Source organism: Brachycentrus maculatus, unplaced genomic scaffold (assembly GCF_059751285.1).
Source record: "Brachycentrus maculatus isolate JH-2025_06_01 unplaced genomic scaffold, ASM5975128v1 h1tg000144l, whole genome shotgun sequence".
Lineage (NCBI taxonomy): Eukaryota > Metazoa > Arthropoda > Insecta > Trichoptera > Brachycentridae > Brachycentrus > Brachycentrus maculatus.
In genome coordinates this window covers 3,530,239-3,543,537 of record NW_028280897.1, presented here as the reverse complement: position 1 = coordinate 3,543,537, position 13,299 = coordinate 3,530,239, and the positions used below count along the sequence as shown (strand labels likewise).

Here is a 13,299-nt window from a genome sequence, read left to right as displayed (position 1 = left end):
TATATATATATATATATATATATATATATATATATATATATATATATATATATATATATATATATATATATATATATATATATATATATATATATATATATATATATATATATATATATATATATATATATATATATATATATATATATATATATATATATATATATATATATATATATATATATATATATATATATATATATATATATATATATATATATATATATATATATATATATATATATATATATATATATATATATATATATATATATATATATATATATATATATATATATATATATATATATATATATATATATATATATACATATATACATATATATATATATATATATATATATATATATATATATATATATATATATATATATATATATAATCCCTGCTGGCAATTTCAATATATTATATGTATGTATGATATACACACACTCACATTCCATTAAATACAAGATTTTTCTTAAAAATATTTATTTATTTATATAATTAAGTTGGCATGGTAAAAATATACATATACCGTACATAATATATAAAATACCAATAGAACTTTCTCTAATTATTTCTCGAAACACATCATAAACGAAAAAGTGTGTGTGTGTGTTCTGTGATTCCCTGTCAACATATTTACCGGAAACACAAACACAAATTCGTGATTATCACGAAACATCTAATAAAGGTAATCTTAAACTTAATATAACGACTTTAATTTATTTATCATAATTCTAAATTTAATATAAAATTACTAATCATATCTAACATTTTTTTGAAGTGAAACTTCTTATTCAGCGATTCGACAATCGATAATTGAACGAGAATCGAGAGTGAAATTTCAAAGACGCGTCACGTTTACTAGGTACATTTCGTTACATGAAAGAGAAGATAAAATATAAAACGTACAGAGAAGGAGAAAGAGAGCTATTCATTTTGACACCGCGGGAGTGGAGCAAAAGAGAGCGTCGTATACAAAACGATGCAAAGCGATAGAATACGATAATATCACGGATACACGCGTTGTAGATGTAAACGTCAGACGCTATATATGAACAACTGAGGTGCTGTGTGAGTAATATTTATCATTGTGGTTTAACAAACCAATTACCAACGAATCAATAACGAAATCCAGAACTAAAATATATTCGAAAATATCGAATCACGTACAAATATTTTAAATAACCACATACAAATAATATCAATTTAACCAATTGAAGCTCCAATCAATAGCAGAGTAAAAATTGAATAAACAGATTTTTTTACAAATTTCATATGGTTATATATCTTTTGAGATGCTCTCTCTCCCTCTCACTCCCTGTCTCTCACATTATATATCTATCTTATTTTCTATTTTTTTAAGAAGTTCCACTTCTATCACGTGTACAGTGCTGCACGCGCAATTTTCTTTTTTTCTATTGCTTACAATTAATAAAATTTGAGTGTTTTATTACATGTACCTAAGTACATTAAAATAAATTTGTACGATAAATAACTAAATAAATAATATTGAAGCGTTCGAGAAAAATTAATAACCATTTTTTTCATAAGACAAACGCCACGACAAAACACAAACCAGGTAATGTAAAACGACGTTTTATGAAGAAAATACAATAATTTGTTTAAAATAAAAAGCTTGAATTATCGTGAAAATTTCTATGAAATTTTAAATTTAAATTTCCTGACACACTGTTTAATTTTATACAATAAAATAATTACACAATTATTAAGTGATGAGTTCTATTTAATAAATATACACTCTTTTCGAGAGAAGGTATTCCTTATAGACTTAGCTTAAAAATTAGGTATGTTATTAAATACAAATTAATTGACTTGTCAATATGAATGATACTGATAATTTTACCAATATCACGAAAATGTAACCACTTATAAGGATGCGTATAAAAAGATTCCACTACAGATCGTAATTATTCTTAAAATATTTGAAGATTTGATATTTTCACTTAAAAACACATGTAGGCAGGTTAGTATTAAATTGTAAATTTATTTTATATTTAACACTCTTGACTTTCCCCTCCCTGTGATATGTATTTAATACAACTCGACTTTTCAATTGAGAATATCAATATAAAATATAATGGACACGGCCCCAGAATTTTTATATTCCTCCGTAATATAATTATGTATTACATGAAAGTGTTATGATATAAAGTTATTCATTTAAAGCGACGGAAATAAATAATTTGTGAATAAAATCCGGAATAAAATCACCACTACCCAAACGTTTCTGTGTGTGCGTGTGTGGCGTGCTTTGTAAGTATACACGCATGTCGTAACGTGTTTACCACGCCAGTAGTACGCAGATCGTCTTGCGCGACGGTCGTTTCGCTACGCCAATGGTTGCGGCTATTTGCGATGTATTTTTTCTCGTTTCCAGATAAAACCAGAGCTAACATTACAAAATTGTTACATTTCAACTTCAACTATGGTCAATAATGGCAACATTGAGGAATATTAAGATTTTTCCCGTTTTTAACCCACATTTTCATATGGTGTACAAAATACATATCACCGGAACGCACGGGAGTTTTAAGCATCGTAAGCGAAGGGTTAAAGGGGTGTCTTAAATCAGAACTTTAAGAATTAAACACTTGTATAATTCCACTTAATGAGTTTTATTTTATTACACGACTAGTTTCGAAAACTAAAGTATCTTCATCTACAGGTGAATAGTAAACAAGCATTTTTTGTAATTTTTTTAGAAGGGAAACGAAGAAATGAAGTTATTGAATTTTGAGGTTTGGTTTTATTTTTTAGTTCACTTGGATATATTTTTAAACTGAAGTAAAAATATTAGTTCAATTAAATAAATCGTTTATATTTTTAGCTATCATGCTCGCCAATTCGGAAAATCGTGAAAATAAAAACAGGAGAAAACGTTTTTCAAAAAAAAAGTATTCAATAACATGGCGAGGGGTTGTACCTATATCTGGCTCCACGCTCGTCTGCTGTCGACTGTGCGAGTATATTCTTGGAAATATTTAGAATTGGCCTCTGTCACTTTGTAAACATATTCTTAGATATATCTGTCTTCTTTTTCTTATTCTTCTTCTTCGTGTAGGCTTGTAGCTTCTTTTTCTTCTTCTTGTGGCCTAATTTAAGAAGGAGGAATAAGCCTTCTGCGATGTCAATTCCCATCTGTCATCTCTTTGGTTATCTGCCCGGGAGTCATCTATCTTGGGGTTAGCTGAGAAATGCAATGTGAGTCTGAATGACTCTATTTTCCTCACATGCACATACCATTGTCTTCTTCGTTGCCTTCCCCACCTAACGACATCAATCTTGCATATTTATGTCGGTTTTTCATTCATTCAAGCCCTTATTCGTACAAAATGGTATACACAGGGCATTGTATAATATTAACTCAGTATTTTCTGGATCGTTGACAAATTATGGAAAGATGATCAGCCCTCCGCTTACGGTACACATTCAGGGTGATATTGAATTAATATGTGGCTGAAAAAATCACTTAGTTTTATTTGACACCAACCATGAGAATCGAACTCGGAACCTTCAGTACGGTAACCGAACGTGCTGACCATTACACCAATCTGTCGATTGAAGCAATAATAAAAATAAAAATAAAAAATGATATTCTAATTCAGGATACCCCCTTAAAATATTGTAGAATACCCTACCTAGTCAGAATTCATATACATACATATGTAGATTATGTGATAACGAAGTAATGTATTATATAACAATAAGAAAACCGCTGACTTATGCGGTTTACAATATGATACTACTAATATTACATGTATCTTTGGTCAACGACATTATTATCCCTACTTTAAAACATACTTAGAATAATTATACAGGTTGGCGCAAAATTAATAACCCTATCGGAAGAAGTTATAATTTTTGCAAATGGCGTGGTGTGCTGCCGCCAGTATTGATACATATTTGTGCCCGTTTTATTAATATGTTAGTATACTGCAGCTGTCTAGTTCACAAATCTTGGGTTGTGGTCCCGTGATTAATATCGCGGACTCTTGAGTCGGAGTTTCCACAATTTGATACCTATTTCCAAAAATTAACCACTTAGGCTCACAGAAATAGTATGAAATTGACGTATTTATGTAAATAATAAAAAAAATACATTTTTAAATAAAAATAAAAAATTTCAAAAATGATTGACGCATATGCCATTTGCGAAAACGATAACATCTTCAGATGGGGTGAATAATTTTGCGCCACCCTGTATTAAGATTGAATGGGCATCGGACCAGCTTTCGCCGGTGCGAGCTCATCTCGGCGGTGACACGAGGTACGGTGAATCAATTGAGATTAAGACGACTCGATGAACATCGACTGTCCCGCGCCTGAGCAATACCAGGGTGCCTTGGATTGGCACATTGGTAACGACCCGTCGCTGGATTAGCTAGTGTCCCGGAATTTATAAATTACCGGCCGCACGTGGGCAGGTTCACCCGGAAGAACACGTTGAGCTCGATGAGCGTGGCCAGGACGAGGAAGACGACGTACATGCAGAGGCAGGCCTGCCCGACCTTCTTGTCCAGCCGGAACTTGTTGAAGTAGAAGGCGATGTAGAGCATGAACAGTGTGGACAGCAGCGAAATGGCAGAGTACTCCAGACCTGAGGAGTTGATCGCCACCTGCAAAGGGAACAGACTCATAGCACCGGGCAAATAGGACGATCATTACTCAACGATCGGACGGTCAGAACACAGAATGCAATCGAATCGCTTTACTTTAAGTCAAATTATCAGTTTATAAATTGATTTTAGGGAGTGAGTAAACATCGCTGAAATCATCATCACATTACACAATAAAACTTAAACTTTGTTTTTATCTACTCTTGTATTAATATATATGAAGTTTTAAAGCTTTGGATGATTGCAATCCCATCTCAGAAACAAGCTAATAGTATTTCATTGTTCTTGATTACCGAGCTTTTCTCGGGGGTCGAGTCAAGGCATGAGAACAGCTTTTACGGTAAGGAAATGCTTTCGAGAGAACCTCGTGAACGTTCAATGAAAGTATACAACTGAAGATGACAAGGTTCTTGTCGAAAGCGGTTGGAGAAAGGTGCCAAAAATAAAAGTAATTTAAAACAGAATTTGAGTTTTACTATGAAAAGTTTTATAAAAATGTACCACAAACTATCTGTACACACATTCAAGAAATGATTTAAATTTTCATTGGCGGATACCACAGTTTCGATGCATACCGCATCATTTTTAAACAACGTATAGATTTTAAGAAACAGTGGTATTTACCAAGTAAAACTTAAAAAATTAATAAAAAATGGATAGATATAACCACATGGAGAATGTGGATTTTTTTTTAAAAATAATACATATAAATATATATATATATATAAATATATATATATATATATATATATATATATATATATATATATATATATATATATATATATATATATATATATATATATATATATATATATATATATATATATATATATATATATATATATATATATATATATATATATATATATATATATATATATATATATATATATATATATATATATATATATATATATATATATATATATATATATATATATATATATATATATATATATATGTATATATATACATATATATATATATATATATATATATATATATATATATATATATATATATATATATATATTGATTAAAGAAAACACTTCGTTTATTACCAATTGAGTTTTATTATAGACTACATGTTTCAGAAGTTAAACTTCCATCATTCAGGTTTGTATAATAACTAGTTATTATACAGACCTGAATGATGGAAGTTTAACTCCTGAAACATGTAGTCTATAATAAAACTCAAGTGGTAAAAAACAAAGTGTTTTCTTTAATCATTGTAACATGTCTTACCACAAAGTTAATGCCGAAACAATAAAATAAATAAATATATATATATATATATATATATATATATATATATATATATATATATATATATATATATATATATATATATATATATATATATATATATATATATATATATATATATATATATAATAAGTACTGTGAGATATTAAGTCATTATATTGCGGCCACACATATATATATGAATACAAAAAAACACACCATTAATATCAGTATAAACAACTAAATTGAAGCACCAATCAATGAAAATATTGAATAAACATGTTTTAATGCAGAAGTTGTATTGTTGGATTTCTTTTGAGATGCTCTAATTCTAATTTGTAGTACGAATATTTTACTAACAAGTTACCTCTCCAATAAGTGTACTGATCGTGTATTAAATTAGTATATATTATAGAATGAGTATAAAGTACGCTTTATATATATTTTAAACTTTAAACAAAATTATTAATTTTTCAGATGAAATTCCAAGTAGACTTAAAACTATTCATAAAATCAAAAAAATATATAAACGTCAACCAAAAATGTTTAAAAAATATATGTTAAAATTATGTGCATGATGATTTTTTTATTTATTAAACTTCTTGTATAGAATATGTGTTCATCGGCGTGCTTTACCTAAGAAACCATAGCTTCCAACCAACCAAAAATGGACAGACTAGTGATGTTTGATTAGTTTTGTGAGACTGGAAAAGTTTGAACCTTGTACCTTTTAAATGAATGGCGATGGCTTGTCGGAATTAATCGCAAAAATACATATTTTTATATATGCAAACATTGCCGCAAGAACATATCAATCGCGTCATAACTAACAGCCTTTTTAAGGTGGTACTCGCAAACATACAATTAAGATTTTTTTAGAATATGAGTATGTGGTAGGTATACTAAAAAAATATTTTTGTAATTTTTTGTTAAACCTTTCAATTATTTTTTTTCAATACCGTTTATTTATTATGAAGAAAAAAGTTATTTTTTCAATACGATAACGGTGTTTTAAGAGAAAAATACAATTACGTTAAATAAAAAATAAATAAAACGCAAATAAAAATACAATTATGAGTCTACAAATGCGCATCATGAAAATATGTGACAACTGTAAAGGTGATTAAAGCTAATTAAGAAGATCTGGATGTTCTAACCCAATGGTGTTCAGGATCTGTCGGAATGAACGCTGCCTTTATTAACCAAGGAAGTCCCAAACAAAGTAAAATATCAAACGTGTTGGAGCCGATGGAATTGCTTATCCCCATAGATCCGTGACCTAAAACAGAAAAAATATATACACAACATTTTTGTGTGTGTCCAATTCCTTGTAAAATGTGGGTCTCATCACTTAACCCATTGCACCACAAATAAAGATGACATAATTTATATATTATTTCGAGAAATAAAAGTACTTTGTGTTTTGATTCACTCACATTTTTATTAACCAACTAGTTTCGGCAACAACCTGTTGCCCTCTTCAGGGTTTAATTTATGACTTTATTTTATTTTATTTATTTATTTATTTTAGTTTTATTTTAGAGTTTAATTTATGACTAAATTAATAAATAAATTAAATAAAATAAAGTCATAAATTAAACCCTGAAGAGGGCAACATATTGTTGCCGAAACTAGTTGGTTAATAAAAATGTGAGTGGATCAAAACACAAAGTATTTTTATTTCTCGAAATAATATTTCAATATGATCCACAAAGTTAATGCTTTCAATATTTAAAACATAACATAATTTGCTCATACGACACACTCTTTACTTTTGACACCTTTTTTATTACAATCACATTATTACACACAAGATAAAAATGGTAAAACAAAAAAATATTTTTTTTGTTCCTAATCTAGATATACCTATTTATAACGTAATATTTTATTTATGACATTTTTATGAAAAAAGTTATTGTCATTCAGTTTTAAAGTAAAGCCCCAAGGCCCACACCAAAAAGAATAGTATCCAAATATATTGAAACAGGAAGGTCTCCTAAAACACTTCTTGACAACTTTCATTCTATTTTTTCCCAGATATTCGAGATTTTATAAATACATTTCATACCTTTTTTAGCAACGATGACACTTGAAACTGCTTCTGGAACTGACGTTCCAGCTGCCAAGAAAGTGATGCCCATTACAGAATCAGGAATCTTGAGTGTATGTCCTATAAAATATTTAAATAATTGTTTTTTATCATCATTATTAAATGTAGCTTTATATAATGTATTATTCTTATAATCTATTCTTATTGTAAGATCTCTCTCCATTTTCCCGTGTTAACACACACAAGGACGGGACAAGTATTTCTACCCGTTGGGTCGATTGATGTCGGGATGGGTATTTTTACCTTCTGCGCCGGCCTCATTTCAAAGTCAGAAAAGAAGGAATCTTATGAGATTACAAACACAATGCTTCAAATAGCAACAACACTCACAGCAACAACATACCGATTTTTAACAAGGAAATTCATAATCATAATACACGAGGACATAACAAAATACATGTGGAGCCGATAAACACTACTCAATTTGGAGTAAGGTCCTTAAATTATATTGCCAATACCCAAATTAACCAGCTGCCTGACATATATAAAGTAAAACCCATTCGGGGATCCAAAATAATTGATCTGAGAAGGTACTTTATGAAAAGATATAAATGAAGTGATTAGTCATATTTTCTTATTTTGTTTTTACCTTATTTTTTTTAAATTTTCGAATTTGTTATATTTTCTCATTTGTTTATTTTAAATATGCTTCTTACCTTATGTTTTTCTCATTTATTTATTTTAAATATGCTTCTTGTGTCTATTTATTGTATCTGTTTATTGTTTTTTTTATATTTTGCCATGTAATAGTATTAGTTTTGGTTATTTAAAAAATCTTTTTTGTTACTTTATTATTTATGTTCCAGTCTTGTTAACGTTAATCCCATGTCCCAAAATAAAAAATAGAAATTACTCATCGGGAATATTATATGTATATATGACTTACGTATGTAATATGTTTTGAAATAAATAAAAAAATATTAAATAAATGTTTTAAAATAAATATTATGTACCAATCACTCTGCTAAGGCCTTAACTATATATACACAATTATCGAATTCCATCGCCAGCAGTCCACAGGTGTAAAAAACACCCGTCCTTAGCGTTTTTAATACTCGTACGTACCTAGGATTGTGATCATCCACGCCACGACATAGGACAACGATCCGATCCATATTATGCACATCAGGAAGGTAATCGTATACCATGAACGGAATCTAGGTTTCTCGCAGTCAGGAATCGAGCATATGAATATTAAGTATATTGGCCAAGTTATCACCCATCTCGTCTGGAAAATGAAACACGTTATGAAAATATTTATATTTCATCATCAATCTCGTTCGAAAAGGGTGACAGATATTAAAAGTACAATAGTTATCATCATTCTTATTAAAAATTAAACTTACAATAAAATCAGAATATCAAATACGTCAGTATTAATACACTATGTAATTTCCCACACTCTTAGTACCTATATAAAAATATAATAATATAATAACTAACTTACTAACTAACCATCACGCCGCTTCCTCAGAGGCAGAGGTAGGCAGAGAGAATAGAGCGCCACACCACTCTGTCCTTGCAAACATTCTTCGCCTCTTCCACGTTCATGCATCTCCTCATACACACCCGCCGATTGTTACGACTCCTAACCTGACCACTTTGAAGTATTTGGCATACCTGATCGTGCCATGTTTTTCTCGGTCTTCCTCTGCTTTTTTTTTCCAATAACATTTTATAATAATATATTAATAATATTATTATTATTATATATAAAAATAGCACATGTAAAACGTATAATTACACAATGCTTATGAAGAAATGAAAATATTTATAATATCTTAAAAACGATGCAATTAAAACATTGTAATTAATAAATTCTCAAATACACACACCGCCAGTATGCAGGATTCATAAATTTATTTTTTTTTTATTTGTATGCATTTTTGCACTAGAGACTATGGCTCAGACAAAGAGAAATGCAGAGTAGCAGAGTGCATACAGCGATCCATGGAAAGATCCATGCTTAGATTTAGCCTAAGGGATAAAATTAAAAATTAATATACCAGGTAAAAAAACAAAGTAGAGGACATCGTGGATCGCGTGGCAACACTCAAATGGCAATGGGCAGGACATATAGTGAGACAGGACCCCACAAGATGGACTCCAAAAATTCTACGATGGAGACCTTGGGAGAACAAAAGAGGTGTCGGAAGACCCTAAAAGAAATGGTCCGGCGACATGGTCGCTGTGGGGGGTAAAAACTGGCTGCAAGCAGCAACCGACCGGAGGAAATGGAAAGAAGGGGAAGAAGCCTATATCCAACAGTGGAGGTCAGAGGGCTCATAAAGAAGGAAGAAGAAGAAGACACACACACACCTTTTATCTCTGCCTACCCCTGAGTGGAAACGGAGTAATGGGTAGTTAGTTAATCCCGATTAAATTTATCGAAATAAATTTTAATGCAACTCATGAATAATTAAACTTTATTTGTTGAATGTTTCTCGCAGATACTTTGTGGCACATTTTATCAACTTGATACAATAAAACAACTTTGGTATCGAAAGGGAAGGGTAATTAACTATAACCTAACTATGAGTATTCCAATGTTTTAGAATTTAGTACATAAACCCTGATGACGACAAGGTCCTCGTCGAAACATAAATTTAGTACATAAAGGAAACACCCTTATGATCTATTGTGTACATTGAAAAATATCCCAACTACATTCCGAGATCTGATACAGAAGCATCTGGGCTTCATGACAGACATCTCTTACAAAACATTTTTTTATTAAATAATTAATTATTACTCTTCTAACCCTCATCGGCACCCAATGGTGCATAGGGCACTGCATCGAGTCAACGCCGTGTTATATTGATTGTGACTTACATGAAGGCAAGGTGATCACTCTTGCGCTTCAGGGACCAGTCCAGGGTAATATTAAATAAAAAAAGTGTAAAATCACCAATATTTATTTCACCCCCTCCGGGAATCAAACCCAGGACCTCCACTCCACACGGTAGCTAAACACGCCAACCATTACACCACGGAGGCTTACAAAAATTAATTAATTATGTGTTATTAGCTAATAATGTATTATTCACAGAAGTATTTAACTAAATTCCAGCAGAATTCTGTGAAAATTCGAGAAAATATAAGGTGAAAAATCTTAAGATCGACGCCAACGTGATGAAATGGGCGGTGAAAAATTAACTCTAGATGTCATATCCTGTCAATCCGTGCAATCTAACAGCAGTCCGGAATTATGTGCGGGATGCGTCTGAATAATGATTCTTGTTTATATGTACTCGTATATTTGGCATACTACGCCATAGGTAGAGAACGACAGTGGAGTTTTTATAAGTCATGGATAATGACGCCACGCCGTAGAAGATGAATTGAGTATAAGATAGGGTATAGGAATTTCTGAGGCGGGATGGCTACATGTATGGTCTTTCCTGGAGTCGATGGGAACATCCCATAACAATTAATAAATATTGCGTGCGGCAAAACGATGAATGAAAGATGTTCGAACGGTGAAATAAGAAGAAAAAATGCCAAGCTGAGATAAGCATTATCGATCAAAATAGGAAAAGTGTGTTGAGATGGTTTGGGCGTGTGCATTCAATGAGTGAAGAAAGAATAGCAAAACAAATTCATGAGACGAATATATAACATATATAGTTAGTAATAGAAGCAGCGAAAGACAGAGGTAAGCTTAGCATGATCAGATATTTCAAATACTTGGCGTGGTTAGGTCAGGAGTCGGATTCGTCGTCGGGTATGCATGAATGTTGATAGACGACAATCGTTTGAAAAGACAAATAGGTGTGGCATCTTTTTTCTACCTACGCCTATCCCCATAGGTGTAGGTAGAAAAAAGACACCACACCAAAAACTAACCATCATGCTTCCCCAAGCATGATGGGTTAGTTGATAGAAACAGGAATCACCACATGAAAATGAAAATATTTTATTTTACCTGTATAAACCAACCTCTTCCGGATGGCCACTCCCAAAGACTGTGTACGTATTTATTGGGATCATCGTCTTCTTCACCTTCAACGCACTGATCTATTTTCGTGTCTTCTAAAATTTTCACAGTTTTCAATGCATTTTTAGTGTCAATTTCTTTTTGGTCTGCTACGACATTCTGTATTTTAGGTCCTGTATCATCGTCCATGATTTTTTTCATTTTGGACTCAACGTTTTCGATTCTATCCTCTTCTTTCCTATCCACGTCTTCTTTGCTGCCTTGGGTTATAGTCTCTTGCACGAAACTGTTTCTTGGCGATATTTTCTTTTGTGTTATTACCGGCCATTTCACTCCACCATTAAACTGCTGATGTTCTCCCGATTTGTTCTCCGCGTGTAGCGGCCGACAAACCTCAATCGCCTCTAACAAAAAATATAATCCGTTAATACATTTATATCTGCAGTCCATCAAAACATCTCCAAAACATAAATATATAATCCACATGCATAGCCTGTTCAATTAATATGTAGACCGATATGAGAAAACAAAATGTTCTTCATTTAGAACTTAAATGTCTGGGTCTTCTTCAAAGCATTCACCTCTTCGACGCACGCACTTATTCCAACCGCGTGGTCACCTTTCAAAATAGTGCTGGAACTCTTCTTTTATGTTGTCCTTCAGCTCATTTGTCGCATTTGACTTAATCTCAAATCTTCTTCGTTTCAAAGGTCTTTGAGTTTGGGGAACAAGGGGAAATCAGAAAGAGCGAAATCTGATGATTAGGGTGGGTGGAAAATAACAGCGATCAAGTATTTGGTCAAAAATTCACGAGTTTTGAAACCTAAATTGGCTGAAGCTGATGAAACCAAAACGCTCCAACCCATTCTGAGTTTTGACCTAACACTCGACCACTGTTCTTGATCTCGTTGCTTCTGACTTATTCTCGTTCCCTAAACTTGAAAGACCTTGTAAAGGAAGAATATTTGAAGCGATTCCCGAGATTAAGGCAAACGCGACGAAAGAACTGAAGGATATAACAAAAGGACTGTTTCCAAAAGTGGAAACACCGTTGGGATAAGTGTGTGCGTCGGGGAGGTGAATACTTTGAAGAAGACTCAGACATGTTACTTCTAAATAAAGTACGTGTTATGACGTTAGTCTACGATTTAATTGAATAGACCATGTTTTATAGCAAGGAAGAATCTCTATCTTTATATAAAACCTTTTTCCACAAGCGATTTTTTCTCATTATTTTTTTTTTCATCATTTTTACTTTTAAACGGTTCACTTTTAAGTTTAATCGCACCTCCGATATACTCAAACATCCCTCCCTCAACCTTCTACATCCTAATTCCTACATTTCAAGTCCTTCTACT

General features: G+C 31.4%; 1 protein-coding gene across 2 annotated transcripts in view; it reads right to left on the bottom strand.

The window, feature by feature from the left end:
• Positions 1 to 1,412: 1,412 nt before the first annotated feature.
• Positions 1,413 to 13,299, bottom strand: part of zyd (sodium/potassium/calcium exchanger zydeco) — a 79,226-nt gene continuing 67,339 nt past the window's right edge. For both annotated transcript variants that reach the window (XM_088260875.1, XM_088260873.1), the window contains 5 exons: positions 11,930 to 12,345; positions 9,070 to 9,232; positions 7,963 to 8,064; positions 7,052 to 7,173; positions 1,413 to 4,646 (listed from right to left, as the gene is read on the bottom strand). In XM_088260875.1, coding sequence (XP_088117001.1) covers positions 4,434 to 4,646; positions 7,052 to 7,173; positions 7,963 to 8,064; positions 9,070 to 9,232; positions 11,930 to 12,345 — 1,016 coding nt within the window. In that variant the 3' untranslated portion in view covers positions 1,413 to 4,433. The remainder of the gene's footprint in view (positions 4,647 to 7,051; positions 7,174 to 7,962; positions 8,065 to 9,069; positions 9,233 to 11,929; positions 12,346 to 13,299) is intronic.